Source organism: Sciurus carolinensis, chromosome 2 (genome assembly GCF_902686445.1).
Source record: "Sciurus carolinensis chromosome 2, mSciCar1.2, whole genome shotgun sequence".
NCBI lineage: Eukaryota > Metazoa > Chordata > Mammalia > Rodentia > Sciuridae > Sciurus > Sciurus carolinensis.
The window spans coordinates 172,605,375-172,624,698 of record NC_062214.1 but is presented as its reverse complement, the minus strand read 5'-3'; the positions used below and the strand labels follow the sequence as shown (position 1 = coordinate 172,624,698).

General features: G+C 52.4%; 1 protein-coding gene across 1 annotated transcript; it reads right to left on the bottom strand.

Annotated features, from left to right (window-relative positions):
* Window positions 1-784: 784 nt before the first annotated feature.
* On the bottom strand, window positions 785-18,650 carry Vsx2 (visual system homeobox 2). Its single transcript, XM_047542279.1, has 5 exons — window positions 18,281-18,650; window positions 16,901-16,985; window positions 13,000-13,123; window positions 1,915-2,095; window positions 785-1,110 (listed from the first exon to the last, which is right to left on the bottom strand). Exons 1-5 carry the CDS (start codon window positions 18,648-18,650, stop codon window positions 785-787), a joined length of 1,086 nt encoding a protein of 361 aa, XP_047398235.1.
* Window positions 18,651-19,324: the final 674 nt, after the last annotated feature.

Below are 19,324 nucleotides of genomic sequence, written 5' to 3'. Positions count from 1 at the left end.
GACGGGCCTCCCCTGTAGAGCACAAGACCTGGACCCAGTACAGGTCTTGTACATGGGCACACGTGCTGTTGGCACCCATAGGGCAGATTGGGTGGGGAAGGCAGGTTCCTGAGGGTGGCCCACAGGCTCAGGCTGAGACTTCCCAAGTCAGTCTGGAAGGTGGACGGCATCAGAGGGGTGGGGCAGAGGATGTAGAGGTGGGGCAGAGGATGTAGAGGTAGTGCATGGGCCTGCGGAGCAGAATATTCCCACAGCAGAAACCCAGGCCCAGGTACCCCAGAAGGAACAGGCTGAGGGAGGATTTGCTGAGGATCGGGGTACTCAGAACATTGGAACTGGAATGCAGGTACTCAGTCCGTGTCACTGCTGTCTGTGGCTGGCTATGCTTTTGCAGCAATGGACTTCAGGTAGGTATGTGCTGAGCGGGATCCAAAGAGGTGCAGAGCTGGGAAGGAGGGCCCTGGAGAGCCAGAGAGCAGAGAGTAAGGGGTGGATTTCAACAGCAAGAGTCGCAAGGGATTGAGTGAAAGGGACTTGAGGTGGCTGGGGCAGCAAGAGGGCTTCTGAGGCAGGGATGTTGGGATGAGGAGGATGCTGGAGAGTCAGGACTACGTCAGGATGTCTCAGCTGGGGCTGAAGCTGAGGCCAGAAATGACCTGCGCCTGGAGTCAATGGGGGTAATGGAGGGCCTGTGGGGCAGGGACGGGCGGCAGAGAATCTCCCCGCACCACAGAGGCCAAGAGGAACAGAGTCTTGAGGCTCCAGGGCCTGAGTGCCCCTTGACCTAAGCCATGTCCTCAAGTGGTGATGGACTCGGCTTCTCGGCTGGCCTGTCTTCATCCATGGCCTCGTCCTCCTCTGCCTTCTCTGCATTCCGGGCCAGGCTGTCTGGCCCAGACACAGTCCCCAGCACTTTGGTGCTGTGCTCCTGAGCTTTGGCTCGGAGAGCTGCAATGCTGTTCTCCCTCAGTTCCTCCTGGGAGATGGCTGCCTGGGCGTCGGGGCCCCGCTCTTCCTGCTCCATCTTGTCGAGCTTGGGCAGGGCCTGGCGTTCCACCTCGGGCTTCCTCCCCGACTCGGCTGCTGCCTCCAGTGACTTTTTGTGCATCCCTAAAAAGAATTGTTGGTATTCGGGTTTAGAAAAGCGCCTGGGAAAGCCATCTTGAACTGAAAACAGCAAAGATAGAGAGAGGCCAGAATTAAGGACGAGCAGAAAGCCTTGCTTCTCACACGCCAGTCACGCAAGTCCCAGGGCTGGGCCAGGGTCAGGGGATGGGAAGAGTGGGGGTGGGAGATTGCAGGCCAACAGCTGGGAACCAGGCCTACAGAGGGGCTCTCAACAACGCCCCGGACAGCTGGCCCCCCGTGGCTGGTTTTGTCCCTTCAGGGCACAGATCAATTCCCCAACCCTCCACACTGGGAGTCCAGGTTTTAGAACCCCAAGATAATCTGATACTGTTATCAGACTCAGGCGTCCATGGCAAGTGGGGGAAGATGGCAGGTGGAGAGATTTGGGAGAAAAGAAGTACTTTTGGGCAAAGCCAGACCCAAGGGTCCCCTCAACTCCCGGGGGCGCTATTTCATTTGCCATAAGCCCACCTCTGGCCAAGGGAAAGGGGGAACACAGACCCTAGGGTAACAGCCAGCCACATCCTCCTTACAGGATAAAAGAATCCAGCCAGGGACCGGTGCAGGTTGAGGGTCCCTGGCACTCAGTAAGTAGGTGTGAGGGATAGACACCACACCAGGCCCTGCCTGCCTGAGTCCCCAAGGTAGACTGGGAGTCCTGTGTGGAGGCCTCTCATTAGGCTGCCGTGGCCCAGGTCTTCCTACCCCAGAGCTCTGCCGCCTCCTCCGGGGAGCCCGCTCTCCTCACCTCAGGGGCAGGGCCCCAAGGAAGGTGCGGGCTCTTACCCAGTAGCCACGGGGCACAGGAGTCCATGATGCCATCCTTGGCAGACTTGAGGATGGACTCGGGCAGGGGGATGGAGTGCCGCACCATGGCCCCATAGAGCCCGTACTCGGCCATAACACTGCTCCGTCCCCAGCACTTCTCTCGCTTCCTCCACTTGGCTCTGCGGTTCTGGAACCAGACCTGCAAGTTCAGAGGAGTGGCTCAGGGGCATGCTTTAAGAAGGTCCTTACCCCTGCTGCAAAATTTCCTCAGCAGGATGTCCTTACCCCAGCTCTTCCACCCCATGCTGTCCCTGAGGTTCCTCCAGGCTGGGAGGTATCAGAAGGAGGATGTCAAGGCCTGTGAGAATATGACTTTGTTTTTAAAAACAGCTTTGTTTTCAGTCAAAGCAGTTCTAGGGAGATGGGCTAGGGATGCCTACAGGACAGTCCCTTGCAGGTGAATAGCACCCAGTGTGTTCCTTGGTTTGCTGCTGAGAAGCCAGGACTTGATGGGCCTCTTGCTTACGTCACACCTTCAGCATATAAACAGAATCTCTTTCTGTTTTGCAGAAGGACAAATCCCCATAGTCCCCGTGCAGGCATTCTGTCTTGTTCAGGGCTTCCTCTCCACCAGAGGCCCAGAGGAGTCCAGGAAGGCTGCAGGGGGCAGTCTTGGGGGCATTTCATTCAGATGTCAAGGAAACCCAGAGGCAAGGAAGGGACCCTCCCTGGGTCTGAGTCAGGCTCTCTTCTCTGCTCCTCCCAGATGAGCACCGCCATGCTGCTTTTTGCCCTGCATAGTCTCTGGCCCACCTCTGGGCCTAATGTGAATGGGATTTGGGGGAACTGGGTGCCATCCCTCAGTCAAGGAAAGACGATGTTCTCCAGGGTGTGAGGGGCAGGAGGGAGTAGGAAGCTCGGAGAGTGTGGTAAGCCCACCCTGGGAATGTTTCTCTGGCCCCTAAGCTGATTGGAGGAGGGTCTAAATGAGACTGGGGTACCTTGTGGGCACGTGCAGGTTCTTGGAGGAGATTCCATAAACGCTGCCCAGTTTGGGGAGGGAGGATTTCTTGGCTTCCCAAAGCCCCTTTCCTGAAACATTAGCAGTTGACAGCCGAGCTTCCTGGCCTAGTCCCTCAAGGAGGGGAGAGGCCCTTAGGAAACTGGTGGTCCTGGAAGGACCCCAGGCCTTTCTCTTGTCTTTGGGGCCCTGACCCCTGGGGCGGCAAGATGCAGAAGCATCCCAGGGGAATGGGGGGTGGGTGGGCTGAGGAAATCCATTGGTTTTCTCCGCGATTTCCATTCCCTGGCCTGGCCGCCCCCCACTCCCCGCCTTCCTTCGGGCCCCTCCCCCGCCCTAGGCGGCCGAGGTATCAGCTTTTGATGAAAAATTGCTCCAGCTCTATTCAGGAGGCGGCAAAAGAAGAGTCACCCCCAGGGGCAGCCCTGGGCTGATTGAAAAATAAGTTAATTTCAGTTTGAATCGATGGGCCTCAGGCACTGAAATATCACGGGAAATTAAAGCGGCTGCTCTCCCGGGAGCGGCGGCATTGACCCGCACTAATTAATGCTGGGGAGGCAGCGCTCGCCTCGCCGCGAGCCGCTCCGCCTCCCCGGGGGACCCCAAACACTTCTCATTTAACTAATTAGACGGGGAAAATTGGGTGTTAATTTGTTTAGGATTTTTCCCCCTCTTCCCCCCAGCAGCTCCCTCCCCGGCCCCCGCCCCGCGCGGGGGCGCGGAAATGAATGCGGGGCTCGCCGGCAGATGGCTGCCCCGGTCACTCTGCAATCTTCTCCGACTTGATTGCTTGATTAGGTCGTTAGCACATTAAAAAAAAAATTGCTTGCCGTCTGGCGCTGGCGTGATGAGTGGGACGCGCGGCAGCGCCTGGGTAATTTATCTTTTTATACGGCAAAGAATTTGATTTCAATCTGCAGATATATGGGGCGCCTTTGACACCTGTTTAACATCGCGCGGCTGACAGCTTAACCCTTTGCTGTCGGGGCCGCCGGGAGTCCGGCTGGGGGCCCGCGGGGCTCCGGGTTCGCGCGCTCCCGCGCCTCCCGCCGCCGCCGCCAGATGGCGCAGCGCCGGGCGCCTCGCCTGCCGCCCAGTCCGCGACTGAGCTAGGCTAGCCACACCCGGCAGGGGGCGCCCAGGCAGCCCCCAAACACCAGCCGCCACTCGGACGCTCTGAGTTAGCGCGGAAGAACGGCTTGGTCCGTGCTCACCTTTAGGTTGACCCAAGCGTGTGTAGCCCTGTTTGACCATTTTTCCTTTGCAAATAACCGAGAGAATCTACAAATGGGAGAGAAGGCCTCAGATGCCCTGGACCTCTCCACCCAGGCACTGGCCAGCGCCGGTAGAAAGCCATCGCCACAGAGCGGCAGCGCCTTCCATTGTGCCGCACTTTTGCCACCAGCACCTTTGCCACCACTGTTTGGCACCTGCAGTTCCTGCTCAGAACTGGGTAGCTGGGAAGCACAGCTGCAAAACCTCCTCCTGGTCTGAACCCTGACCGTTCTGGATGTCCCCTGCCAAGGAAAAGGTTTATGCAGTTTGAAGGCCACTAGATGGCTATTCTCCTAGCCCCAGAGAGTGGAGAGAGCTGTGAGTCGGGAAGGCGACTAACCCAGCCTTTATCCTGGCCTGGCTCCAGGATGCATTTAGATCTCTCCCCAAAGATGCCTGCCTGTTCTGCTGGATGTCTGCTCTACCCAGGGCCTGCGGTTTAAGTGGGGCTTCTATCCTGTTCCATCTCCATATAGTATTAGCACTGGGTCGCCCTCCACAAGTTCCCACGTGCTTCCAGCTGCCTTCTCCCAGAGAAGCAAAATCAAAAAAGACTAATACATATAACAATCCATATAAGTGACTTGCGGTTTCATTCACCTCTCAGAGAAAACAGAACGGACCCCATGCTGACGGAATACCAATCATCTAATCTGACTGTAGAGGAGTGGGAAGACTTTATGAATAATCAAGCCATTTGCTACCTGATCGGGTGACCTGTCCTGCTTCCACAGAGTGCATTATAAAGCAACAAACCCACAACTCTTAACTGAAATCCCTGGGGCCAGGGGATGTTTGGGATTTTGGAATACATATGTGATGTACATACCACATGGTACATATCACCCTGCACCAGCAGCACCTTATAATCACACCCATCAGTTTTGATCCCTGCAGCAAAACAAACACACACTGAGAGGTATAAATTGCAAAAGATCTAGCTTGATTTTTGCCACCAAATGAGTTTTGATGCCAAATTTATGAAGAAACTTTCCATGTTCAGCACTGTTTGGATTTGGGAATTCTGGAGAGGGCATTGTGAAGTGTCAAAAAACAAAGCCCCCCCCTACCCCCTGTGAAGCCTGGCAAGGTGCATTGCCCTGGCTTGCCCAAGAGCTCCAGAGGCATCAGTGCTGGAGATGGAGCAGGACTTTCAGATGGAAACAGCATCTTTAGGACACTAAAAAAAAGGGTTCAGGCTCAGGATTCTGCTCTGGACCATTTTGTCTGGGTCTCCTAATTTGCATAAATAAATAACTGGTCTATAGATCAGACTCTGCCCACAGACAGTCTCCCAGGGGAGCAGGTGCCAGCTGGAGGCTCTAACCAGGAGTCATCCCTACCCTCACTTATGGGCTCCTGGAACGCCTGGCTCTCCATGAAGACCAGATGCTGCTCCAATTTACAGAGGAAACCTGGACAGCCAAAACAATTTCGTTTTAGGACTGTTGGCAGGGAAGCTGGCAGTGGTGCCTTGGAAGTGGACAAGGCATTAGAGTTAACCCTAACAATTCTTTGTATTTACCTTTTTCTTCCCTTCTTGGAAGCAACCAGTATGTGTGCAGAACTTTAAAGTTTACAAAAATCATTGAGGCCAACCAGTTCTGAACTGGAATTCCTAGCTCTTAAAAATTGCTGTGTGAGGGGGGCTGGGGATATGGCTCAGTTGGTAAGAGTGCTTGCCTCACTAGCATGAGGTCTTGGGTTCAATCCCCAGTGCCACAAAAAATTGCTGTGTGATCTTAGATATGTTATTTGATTTCTCTCAGTTCCAGGCTCTTCAAACAAAAAATAAGAATACTGTGGGCCCTTCATATCCGTGGGCTCTGTATCCAGGATTCAACCAACTGTTGATTGAAAACATTTTTTAAAACTGCATCAAGTAGGAGGTGTACAGACTCTTTTTCTTGTCATTATTCCCTAAGCAATACAGTTCAACAATTTCTAGCATATTGGACGTTATAAGCACTATAAGTATGTACAGCAGTATGTACATACTTTACATGCAAATACTATGCCCTTTTTTGTTTCTGCTTATTTTGCAGCGCTGGGGATTGAACCCAGGGCCTCACACATGCTAGGTAAGAGCTTTATCATTGAGCTACATCCTTACCCTTCAGCCTTTAATATTTTAATACAGACAGCCTCTAGTTTCCTGCCAGGCATCTGGAGTGCCAAACAGATGCCCCTGAAACCCTTCCTGCATTTCTAATAAAATCCAGGCCCTCAGGGCTCAAATGCAGGCAAAGCTCACCCCTGTGAAGGGCCCTGATTCAGAAGCTTGGAGCCTAGGCTGGAACTGGCTGCCCTACCTGTCGCTGCCTTTGTGACTACACTCACATTTGTTAATCCCCCTGAGCATCCTGCTCCTCATCTGCCTGTGATATCACTGCCTGGTAAGTCTGTTGGGAAAATTAGAACAGTGTATGGAATAGCTGGCAGGTAGTAAGAACGAAAACGCCCTAGCCTGACATGGGTGAATTCTGTGGGCAAAAGTGCCATGCTGAGATTTGGCTTCCCAGAAAATGCAACCAGACCCTCCTGTTTCCCACCTTTGAGAAAGAATCCTTGTTGGCATGTAGGCCCCCTTTCTACTTGGATTCTGGGTTCTGAGAGGCACATGAGATTCCTGAGTCCTCTCTCACTCGCTTTCCTAATGGTCCATTTTCTGGAAGGAACGGTTCTTCTTTCATGGGAGTCTGATCCCAACCAGGGCCAGAACCTTGCCTTACATGTTGGGGCTTCTGAGTTCCTGAGAAAGGGCCCAAAGCAACAGCAGGGTCACCAGATTTGGAGTCCTAGGCAAGAGTGTGCTGGAAGACTCTTCCAGCTTGGGAATGAGCCTGGGTTTCTGGGTACTTTTCCTTTAAGAGGAGGTGTCTGGCAATGCTCAGGAAGCTCAGGTGAGATGCCTCTAGATGTCAGCAGCTACTGTGGCAGGTACCGCCATAGCATACAGGCAGAGGGTGCATATACCTCCCGGGCTGAATGGCCCCCAAGAAGGACTTATTGCCACATGGATGCTCTCTTGCTACAGGGCACACAGCTAACAGGCTAGGTCACTCTACCAGTTCTTCCTCTCTCTGTGTGGATGGCCAGCACAAGAAGCTATGGCCATGTCCCAGGCCAGGGCTCCTCTGTCCTCAAATATCCCATCTCCTGTAGTCTGCTGTCCTGGCATTCCCACCAGACAACACGCCCAGGGCTGCTTCCCCCAAGTGTCTCCCAGAAGACTGCCTGCAGTCCTTCCAGGATGGCACCCCTACAGAAGACATCGTGCATAATATATGCCCTTTACACATTTTGATCATCTCACTACCTGCCAGCTCTGCCTTCCTTTTTTTTTTTTTTTTTTTTTTTGGTACTGGGAATTAAGCCCAGGGACACTTTACCACTGAGCTATATCCCCTGTCCTTTTTTATTATTTTTTAAAAGTTTGAAACATGGTCTTGCTAAGTTGCTGAAGCTGGTCTCGAACTTGCAATTCTGCTTCAGCCTCCAAGCCACTGGGATTACACAGTGACTACCTTCCAATCTTGCCACAGGTCATTAACCTGGCTTTATCATCCATGTGGCAGCATCCATCACGTTCGTTCAGCCTCTTTCCTCTCCTCCGGCTGGAAGCTGATGGATTGAAGCTCATGGCTGGCGTGATGTAACACCCCTCAGCCACTCAGCACTTCTGATACCATTATTTCAATTCACTCCTTCCAGCCCAGCTGGAGGCTCAGAAAACGAGGCCTTGCTGCAGCCTCTGGTGTCCACTAGGGGGCAGCTCCAGGCAGCATTCTTCCCCACACCCTTGGCAGATCAATTCCTTCCTCACCCACTTGTCACCTCAAAATCCACTTTCTTCCACTCATATTAACCCACTTACCCTATCCTGAGCCTCCAGTGCTTTTACACTTATTGCATGAAGAATCACCTGGAGGGATGTAAAGCACACAGATGCTGAGGCTCCACTCCAAACCAATTATTCAGGATTGCTGGGTGTGGGCCCCACATGGGTATTCTAAAATGCTGCCTTTCCCAGGCAGACAACTAAGTTTTCATATCTAGACTATAACTTTCTAACACTTTGATCCCTGCCCTTGGGTAGGAACCACTTTAAAAGAGGCAAAATTGAACTGTGCTGGTCAGAGCATCCAAATCTCACCCTTCCCTATACACGAAGTGCTAAGTAGTGCAGTGCAACGTGGACTTCGTGCCCTTTGAACATCCATAGCTCTGTAATGTGTGAATTTTTTTAGGGTGGGTACTGGGGATTGGACTCAGGGGCACTTGGCCACTGAGCCATATCCCCAGCCCTATTTTGTATTTTATTTACAGACAGTCTCACTGAGTTGCTTAGTGCCTCACTGTTGCTGAGGCTGGCTTGGAACTCAAGATCCTCCTGCCTCAGCCTCCTGAGCTGCTGGGATTATAGGTGTGCACCACCGAGCCCAGAAAATGTTTGAATTTTAATTACTTTATAACGAGTATGACTTTTGTCAGGAAAAAAATAAACAAGAGAAGTCATGTATATACCCCAATCTTATGATTCTAGCAACAAGTGATCCCACAGAGGAAATAAAACTAGTCTGAAAGCCCATTTGCCTTCCTTACAGATGACATCTGGCAGAGGCCTCAGGAGTGCCTTATCCCAACATTAATACATAAAGAGGACTGTGTGCCCAGGTCTCTCATGGGGACTTGGAATCTTTTCTTTCCCCACCAGCACACCATAATCCTCCATTCCAAACCCAGAGAGCTGTAGAGAGACTTCGCCCTCCTGTCACGTCATTCACATTGATTATTATAGTTGTACAGATACTGCTTGTTGGATATCATGTGATAACAGTTGAGTACTGAGTTCAAATCCTGGTCTACTGTGATTTTACCATTCAGTCCCTCAGTTTCCTCATCCTGAAAATAAGACATGAGAATAACATCTGTCTCATCTGGTGTTGTGAGATGAAATGACACATCTGGGACAGTGGTAAGTACTTAATAAATTCCAGAAATCACAATACTTCTTTGAAGTTAGCAGTTCAGAAAAATGTTACTATTATTCATTTATAAATGAATAATACGAAGCTCAGAGTTTGGCTTGCCAGCGGTGAAACAAAAATGGGAAGTCGGCCTGTGTAGGTCCTCATTAGACAGTAGACAGTAGCCTCCGATAAGTCCAGGGGTCTCCTTGGGTTGGTCCAGCAGAGTGTGAGCCCCAGCTATTCACCAGGGACTGTTAATCCCCACCTGGCCTGCACCCCACTCCACCAATGGCGGCCGCACGCCTGGTGAGGGGAGGTAATCCTGACGAAGCTCCTCTCTGGGAGGAATTCAGCCTCTTTCTTTCACAGATGAGGAACCTAAGGCGTAGAGGTGCAAATGGCCTGGCTTCTGTGGTTGTCAGAGTCTGAGTTTTTGATATCCTGTCTAATCACCTTTACATTACACCTGCAGATTTCCTAATTTGGAGGCTCCAAGTCCTCTAGTGACTCCCCTTTTTCTCTTCCTACACACACACACACACACACACACACACACACACACAGAGCTATCTCACCCAAGGCTGGGGCAGGAGAGGGAATAGGTACTAGACTGGTAGTGGTTAATCTTCAGATGCATCAACCCCACCTAATCAGCATACGGAGGGGACATGCTAAGGAAGGGGGACAAATAGTGGAGCAAGTGTCCCAGAGTCTAAAAGACTCAGTCTGAATTTTGATCTCTGTGCCTCATGTTCCCCCTTTGTAAAATGAGAACATTAGTCCTTAGCTCATGGGGTTTTCTGAGGACTCTTAGCTGAATAAACCTAACTATCTCTAGAAGAAAACAAAAGGTACTAGTTACCACTGGAGACCTGCTACCAGGGAGTGAAAAGGAAGACTAATTTTTTACTCTTTTGGACCCATGTACATGAATTTGCACATTCAAAAAATAATTTTGTTTTATGTGAGGTTATTATTATTATTTATTTATTGGTTCTCAATAATTTGTGTGTGCAGTACTAGGCGTTGAACCCAGAGGTGTTCTACCACTGAGTCACATCCCCAGACCTTTGATTCTTCCTTCCTTCCTTCCTTCCTTTCTTTCTTTCTTCTTGAGACAGGGTCTCACTAAGTTGCAGAGACTGAGTTGGAACTTGTGATCCTCCTGCCTCAGCTGGGGTTATGGTATTCACCACCATGCTCTGCTAATATTTTTTTACAGTTATGATACAGTTAGTATGCATGAGGTCCTGGGTTCAATACCCTACCAAAATAAGAAGTTGTGAGACAGGCCCCCCCATGCTGACTTCAAACCACCTCTGTTCCCCCAGTGTCAAGTGAAAGCACAGGTTTCAACCCCAAAAAGCAGGTGGTGAAAGAATGGGCTTTAGATTCAGACATGGGGTTGAGTCTTGTCCCCCATTTCCTAGCTGTGTTGCCTTGGACAAGTTTCTGAGCCTCCGTTTCCCCAGTTCTCAGAGGAAGCTATAGGCTGGGAGTGTAGCTCAGTGGTAAACCGCTTGCTTAGTATGTGCAAGGCCCTGGGTTCCATCCAGCACTGCAAGAATGAATGAGTGTATGAACGAATGAATGCATGGAGGCTAGCAGTCTCTCCTCTGCCAGTTGCCACGGGATTTAATCAGATAAGAGCTGAATCTGAGGGGGCGCTGGTACTTACTGCTCTGAACACTGTACACATATGGCTCAGTGCATCTGCGAGAGGCAGGTACCACTCATCCATTGGACAGATAAGGACTAAGAGGGGAAGTTCGGCTGTGAACCAGGCAGTTGGGAACTGGTGTCCCCAGCTACTATACCACCCTGCCTCGCCTGCACATGCCACATATTTAGAAGAACCCTGGCACATGGTAACTGCTCTGAACTGCTCTGGAAATTCTAGCTGGGATTGTTATTGATACATGCAAAGATCTTTCCTCGGCCACCTGGTTAAACACTTGGGAGTATGACCACTTGACCATCCACAAACACATTCGGGGGTCGCATTTAGCCACACGGTGCAGAGGATCTGAGAGACTCTTGCCCCATTTCTCCCACATTCACCCACATTGTAGCCAATCCTCCCAGTTCCAGGGTAGTAATGCTCCTTCCTCCACACTCTCAGCTCCTCTGTGTGGTTCTGGTGGCTTCTGATACCTTCCTTGCCTTATGGCAACTGGACGAAGCTGACACTAGTCTGCCAGGGCATTTGTAGCAATGCGGTTACAACTTAGGGACAAGCTTCCCCCAAATCCCAAGCTCAGTAGACTTAAAACACCCCACCTTCCACCACTACAGCCAAGCAGCTTTTAGGCAACCCACTGCAAGAGACAAGATGCTGCTCCTTACAGTCAGTAGTGTGAATATGGCGCCTGCCAACCATGGCGATTTGCCAGCCTTCCACTCCACCAGTCATTTGTTATGGCTAATGTGGTGCTAAGGGAGGGCAGGCAGGCGTTACTGCCACGTATCAGCTGGGTGGCCTGGGCCTTGGCTTCTGAGTACCTGCACCCCACATGTGCATGCACACACAGTTCAGAATTAACATTCAGAATTAACTCACCCCATTAGAACCCAACTGAGTGAGAGGGGATGGTTCTAGGCCACACTGGATAATGCACCAAACATAATCGGCTTATGAATAATTGAGCTTATTGTTAGTGTCAATGTCTAAAGCCATGGCTGAAATTTCTAATAGATTTCCAAGGAGAGGAAGGCCCTTTTGGAAAAGTAACTCAAGATTTCATTTCCTATTGTCTGGTCATTGAGTGAGACAGTGTGGAGCAGCCCCCAAACCTTCAGTTCCCTCTCCAGCTACCCTACACCCCACCTGGAGACACACAGGACCTCAATTGGGGTATGGAGAGATGCTGAGCAGAAGCAGTTTCAGGAAGTCAGGACCTGACTCCTGTCCCTACTCCTCAGCCCCAGCAGCAGCCACCTCTGGACCACCTCTGGACCACCCCAGGAGAGTAGCTTTCGTTTAAGGTTGAAATCGAGCTGAGGCAACTCCAGATCTGGTGGAAATGTCCTCCTTATTTCCATCTGCCATGAAGGCCCTGCCTAGAAGCCACTGGACTTCCTTGTCTCACAGAGAAGTAATTCAGCAGCCCACCCTGGTCCAGTCGGGGGGCTCCTGGACGTGGGAAGACCTGGATGCTGCTTCAAGAAGGCCCTATGCTCACCACTGCAGAGGCCCACCACAGCACTGGTCCAGAGCAGTGGCTGGTTAGCCACAGAACTGTGCAGGAGAGGAGGGGCTTGGAGAGTCACACCCACAGGTACATATCCCAGGTCACATCTGGGGCCAGACTAGGAGAAGTAATGGAATAAGGGCTCAGGGCAGGGCCAGCAGCTACTTGGGTATAAGGGGAGGAAGAAGCAGCAGCTGGATGTGGTGGTGGGGAGGAGGAAGGGGGCAGGTAATGTCTTCCTCATAAAGAGGAGAATGGAGGGAAAGGAAACAGACTGGGATCAGAGCTGAGTCACCTACTCCTTCACAGTCACACAAAACAGCCTGGGGCCACCTGACCTCAAAACAGACATCTACCACAACAGAGACCCTGCTCAGGATGCAGGACGTACCCAAAACTCCATATGTCATTGCCATGCCCCCTCAGGGAGCCTACAATCTGGAACAGCAGGCCAGGCCATATCTGATCAACCTTTGTCCCCACACAATGCCCACCTTACATGGCAAGTGGACAATAAATGCCTGTCAGCTTAAATAAAGGATTCTTTCTGAGGGCATGCTCACAGGGGACACAGGTGAGTGGGTCATGTGTATCTGGGACCCTGCATACACACTGATGTCCCCTAGGGGCTTGGGGCTGTTACCTGTATCCTGTCTTCTGGCAGCTCCGTTTTCATGGCCAGCATCTCCCGGGCATAGACATCTGGGTAGTGGGCCTCATTGAATGCCTTCTCCAGCTCCTCTAGCTGGTAGGAAGTAAAGATTGTCCTGAGGGAAGCAAGACAGGACACTCAGGAACCCAGAGACAGGAAAAGCCCAACTTTGGAGAGAACAGAATAATGGAACAGCCCTCTCCCAAAAGCTCCAAGACAGATCCCAAGCCCAGGCTAGCTTGGCATAATCAGCACAGTCTCTGTCTCTCTGTCTCTCTGTCTCTGTCTCTATCTCTCTCTCTCTCTTTCTTACACACACACACACACACACACACACACACACACACACACACATTTACACACACATCGGTAGCTTAATTGTCTGGACTCTTCATTCAAGGTAGAGGGCCCACACTACTCTCCTGGTCAGGGGTGGGCATTATTTCAGCCCTCACTGAACTTTCACCTTCAGTACGGCTCTGGAGATGCTCTGGTGTTAAGGAGGAAATTTTGAAGACCACAGAAAGCCCTCCTCCCAAGCACAGAAAGCAGACCTCACCAGATAAATAAAATATGCCCCAACCCTGCCGACCTGCTTCCTGGGCTCCCCTCAAAGTTTGAGGAGTCCCTGGAAGGTCAGATGAAGCTTCAGCCTCAGTGTTTGCATGGCCAAGACCTGAACCCCGACCCCCTTAGCCGACCCTAACACTCCTTCCTGCTCACCTGCCCTTTTACTGCCACCACCCAGACCTACCAACTGCCTAGAGTTACCCTCAGGGCCTTACCTCCATCTTCTCTGGTGCTCAAAAGGTGAGGGCCACTTTCCAACCATCCCCCACACAGTCGGCCACTCACCTGGAGGTCCCACTCAGGCCTCCCTGTCCCCCACTGAGCAGTTCCCATTGACCTATTTTGTATCAAAAACTGCTTTAGAGATCTGGTTAAAGCTACATTCTCTCACACTAAGAAAATGTGCAAACAAATATTCCCCAACACATAAAATCTCACCTCCAATATTAGAGGGTTCATAAACCCCCTTTTTTTAATAAACCACTAAACACCCATTTGCAGATACAAACTCTTCTCTTCTCATACCTTAATTTCACTAGGATTTAAGTGACCTTTATTCTACACCCTCATCAACAAGCCAAAAGACGATACAATCCAGTTTCCACAAACTGAAATTTGTAAAAGTGGTACATCCCTTGCTTGAGCCCCTTGGATTTGGACCTTGGAACCAGCATGGGGGGTTAGAATGCCTCACTGCTATGTCCTCCCCCTCACCCAACACAAGAAAATTCAAAGCCCTACATATTCCTCATGCTGGTGTTCACTTCAATATCTCAGGGATGATGCAGAGGGTGTGAGAGGAAGAGAAAATGACTGGCTTGATTCTAAATCATTCCATCTGTTCTCTTCTGGGGCATGGGTGGAATTCTATGTATATGGAAAGTGAATTCTTCAGAATTTTGAAGATCTACTGCTTTCTACTTCTCTCCTGCCATTTGCTGAAGTACTCTGGAACTGATCATAAACAATCAAAATATGCGAGTCCTTCTCAACACCAGGGAAACTGTTGTTACACAGGTAACTGTGTAACTGGGTTACACAGGTAATGTGACCTGGTCAAAGTCAGAGGAAAGCTAAAGATTAGAGGGCATTTAGAGCCATTCGAGTGGAGTGACTACCTCTTCTTGGATGAGTATACAATTAAGAAAAAACAAAAACAAACCTCAAATCCCTCCAACTTCCCCTATTCTTGCCCCCGAACTGGTCTGTGTGTTGATAATGACATACTCTGCAGAGAGATCTCCCTTTGCCCACCATGTGATCCAAACTTTGCTCCTGATTTAGGTAGAATCGCAGATCCTTTGCTCTTGTTGTATCTGGTCTGAAGAGGAGCTGAGCTTTCCAGAAAGAGCAAAATCCCAGAAACTGTCCCCATTGCTGCTCCTTCCCTGCCCCCCCACCTAAAACCCAGCTAAACCTGGTTTGTTTCCTCCAGGAGATAAAGAGAACTCCATCACTCACCACCAGATTCCAAGGGCTCTTCTCCCAAATTCCCAAATAAGAGAAGTTCAGGAAAACGTATTTTTTTCTAACTAAAAACCACACCAAGGGGTAGGGGGCTTAGTTCAGTGGTAGAGGGCTTGCCTAGCTTTGTGCAGTCTTGGGTTTGATACCCACAATAAATACATAAATAAATAAATACTGCATCAGCGATCGGTAGCCATTCTCCTCTCCAATAATCTGCTGCCTTCACGCACCAGGAATAGAAACCCAAGATGGTTAATTCTCTGATGCTGGTGAGTTGCTGTTCTGCCCCCCTGTGAATTCACCAAAGCCCCCAAAAGGTCTCCCTGGAGGAGAGGGTCACAGAGGAAGACAGGGTCAGGAAGCTTAAGCCCTCATACCATTCCAGGACCGGGATTTGAGGGATACATTTTCCAGGGGCTCCCATCCTAGGAGAACCCCTTCCACCTATTCCACCACCAGCACAGTAGCAGACTACTTCCACATTTTGTCCTGATGTGGGAAGGCTGACAGGATTACACACCCGGGCATGAGATGGTGCAGAAAAGGTGTTCTATGAATATTTGTTGAATTTTAAAAGTACTAGGAACAAGACTAATAAAAAGGTTTCCGTTTAAAATAAAACAAGCAACTAAAGCAGATAACTGTCTAAAGAGAATGACTCAACCAAGGAGAAACCAAGCTGAAGTTCACCTTTCTTCAGGCAGGAACCTATTGGGCCTGAGAGGTCAGGAAGGGCCGTTTTCAAAAATGGAGTCAATAGTGGAACTTCTGAGGGTAAGGAAGAGCAAGGGGCAGGGAGAGACAGCATGCAAAGAGGCTTGAGAACAAACTGAGAGAGGGAATGCGGTGGGGCAGGGAGCCGGAGAGCGCCCCAAAGAGGAAATGTCCCCAGAGCCAGTGGGACCCCTAGCGCTCCATCTGGATTGGGGCAACAAGAGAGTTGGGAAAACAGCCCCGCTGGGGAGCGCAGGGGCAGCGCTCGCAGAAAGACGGGCAGATTTTTGCTTCTTCCCGCTTTATTTCCTTAAAAATTTCCCCAAGAACTTCCACAAGGAGCGGGTAGCAGTGGTGCTGATCGGAAAGGAAACAGGTCTGGGGGCGTGGGGCAGAAAAAGGGCGAATTGCTTTTTAAGACATACCTCTGCGCCTATTGAATTTTAACTTTCTGCAAGTAATGTCTATTTAACTACACTTAACTCTCTTTTTAGTCTGCACTCCCACCCTACTTCAGTTGGGTCTGGTGGGACAAACCACCCAACCCCTATTTTACAGACTAGGAAACTGAGGCTCACACAAAGATAGCAACTCTCTGAAGCACAAAAGAACAGAAACCCAAAGAATACGTTCCATAAGTGCAGATATCGCTCGAGCTCTGTGGAACGGTGGGAGCAGAAAACTGGGGAGTTGGCAGAGAAGAACGGGGATCGGGGGGCACGGAAAAAACGGAACTGGCTCCGGCAGGAGGTGGGGGCCCAATCTGCCCGCCACCGGATCTGTGTGGCTCTCAAAATGTGCTGATACCGGGAACTGGGGTCCGCCAGTCCCTCTCCTGCTCCGGCTTGGCGCAGGTTAGGGCCTTTCCTTTCTCTTGCGGAGGGAGCCAAAGCCGGGGCAGCTGGGAGACAGCCCCGCTGGGGAGCTCGGCAGGCTGCTCCCGCGGCCCCTCGGCTTCCCACCTGGTGCGGCTAGACGCCAGGCCCGGACAGATTCCCACAAACGACGCCCGGGCTCTCCGCCCTAGTACGGCCCCGGGTTTCACCTTTGGGTCCGCGAAAATAAGACCCGCGACCAGAGCAGGGGACTGCGGGACAGCGGATGGCGGGAGCAATAACCGAAGGCGCCGCGGGGGCCTTACCTGTGTCGCCGCTTCTTCCGTTTCTTAGTCTGGTTTAAAGCCGATTTAGACATTTTTCGGTCACTGGAGGAAACATCTTCAGAATCTGAAAAGCGGGCGGAGAGGCATGCGGCAGAATGGGGAGAGCGCTCTGCGGCACCCGAAACCCGTGAGGGCCCCACCCCCAGGCGCCTGAGCGAGCCGCGGGGGCCTGCGATCTCCCTGGAAGCCCTCCGGGACCCTAGTGACTGTCCCCATCCCTAAGCCCAAAATGGCCCCACCAAGGTCGGCGCCTCAATCTGGGGAATCTGAACAGATTTCGTTGCAAGAGAGGCAAAGGCCACGGGGTCTTGGGGGAAGGGGTGTTCGGAGAACCCGTCAGGCTCAGGGGGTCGCAGGGACCCCCGGGTCTGCGCTCTGCCCTGAGCCTGCAGCCCTGGCGTCCCGGGTCAGAAAGTTGGTCCGGAGGAGCGGACTCGTGTCGCCCGCAGTTGAGATACGGAAAGGGCTGGGAGTTGCCAGGTCTCTGTCTCTTTCTCGATGCCCACACAATGTGCCCCCCGCTCGAGATTGGAGAGCCTGCAACGAGCCACTTTTCGTTGCCCTTCTAAATAAAAAAAAGAAGAAAAGAAGAAGAAGAAATGAAACGAAAAATCAGGGAATTTGCCGAGAGAGCACAAAAGCCGGTGGGCCGAGACGACCAGGACGGTCGGCTAGGAAAGTGGCCGAGGGAGGGCGTGGCGAGGTCATCTAGGGTCCTGCGGCCCGCGAAGTGCCGAGATCCGATATATTGTGACGCTTACATAGGATCCGATGGTGGCCACTTCGGCTGGCGCAGTGGCCTGGTTCTCCGGGTTCGTGGGATGAAAAATAACCCCCAGCTGAGCAATGCGGGGAGGGAGGTTGGAAGGAAGAAAGGAGGAAAACTGCAACTTTGGACACCAGGGCCGGGGCCAAGAGCCTGCACCCGCTTCCTGGGCCGCCAGTGAGCGGAGCAACACGGAGCTCCAGAAGCGCGGATCCTCCCAGAGGCCGGGGCCGCAACGGAGCGGCAGACCTGGGAACCTCCAGGTCTCCCGGGACACCCAGCTCCGCGGGTCTGACATCCCAGGTCGGTTATCCACTGGGGCCCCAACCTGGCGCTGCAGCCAAGACCAGCCTGACTCGGGGTCGCGGGAACGGAATAGCAGTTAGAAATGCTGGGGCCCAAACCCGGCTGGTGCCAGAGCATCCTCCGGGTCCTGCTCCCGGGTCGGCTGGCTCCAGGCCCGAGCTGCGTGTGACCCCTCGGCCTGCAGGAACTTTTCCACCTGGAGGAGGCCTTGTCCCGCCGGCGAGAGCCGACGGCGCGGGCTCCCGACTAACGCCCGCAATCAACCTCGTAGCCTCGCCCGCACCTACCCGAGCTGGCCGTCTGGCTGTTGTCCAGCGGCCCCGACGCTCTGCCCAGTGGCTGTAAGTGGACGCTCTGAGGGTCGGACAGCACTTCCAGGAAGGTGGGCTGTGCGTAGAAGCCGGGAAGTCCCCCGGGCCCCAGTAGCCCCATGCTGCCCACTCCTGCCGGGCTGAGCACGGAGCGCGCAGCCAGCAAGTGCCCAGGGGCCAGGCCGTCGAGGGCAGCTCGCGGGTGGGAGCTGGGGGGCTCCTTGTTCAAGCCCAGGATCTCCTGGATGCCGAACCCTGTGCACCTGGCTGGGGCACCCCCCGAGGTACTCTTGGCCACTGTCTCGGATTTGGGTTTGTTCAGCGCTTCCCCCGTTTTCCCCGTCATCTCCCGGTTCTTTGGAGGGGCTGAGGCTGCAGGTCTTTTGCTCCCCCCACCCCCCCACCGGGCTCCCTGCTTGGCAAAGTTGGTCCCAGGTGCCCCCTCCGGTGTCTAATGCTCTGGAGCCCCAAGGAGATTCCCCTTTTATCCAACCAGGCGGCAGCCCAAGTGGGGTCAGAGCTGAACAGCCAATCACCGGGGCCAGGAGCGATTAGGAATTCCAAAAAGCTGGCAGCTCCCGCCGCAGGCAGCGCGGAGGGGCCTGGGCGCTGCGGGTCTGAGTGCTGGTGGGCTCTGCAGAATGCCCTTGGGCAGGGACCCCAGGGGCCCAGGTAAAACAAGAAGATTCAGGGCTGTTCCGGGAGACAGAGTGGGTAAGGTTCTGCGCACATCCTAGCTAGGACCTGTCCCTGGGGATAGGTCCCTGGGGTGGGGTGGGAGGATGGGCTGAAGGCAGAAACTAGGAACTGGGAAATCTCCTCCCTCCCTTAACTCTTAGGTCGATCAGCAGCCTTAAACGGGGACCAGTTTGAAGCCGCCTGTGTAAAAGGGGACAAGGGTAGGATGAGTGTTCTGGACAGTGTGGTGGCAGTGGGGATAAAAGACCGCGCCAAGATGTGGAGATGGAAATGGGTGGGGGGCTTGTAAGGCTTGTCTTCCCGGCACAGGTTATAATGCCT

What these genes read in the sequence shown, in the direction of transcription:
- Vsx2 (XM_047542279.1), bottom strand. Translation starts at nt 18,650, where the DNA reads ATGACGGGGAAAACGGGGGAAGCGCTGAACAAACCCAAATCCGAGACA. An exon ending in CGGAAGAAGCGGCGACACAG is followed by an intron (nt 13,124 to 16,900) that starts GTAAGGCCCCCG and finishes TGCTTCCCTCAG; the next exon opens with GACAATCTTTACTTCCTACC. An exon ending in TGCCAGAAGACAGGATACAG is followed by an intron (nt 2,096 to 12,999) that starts GTAACAGCCCCA and finishes CTGAACTTGCAG; the next exon opens with GTCTGGTTCCAGAACCGCAG.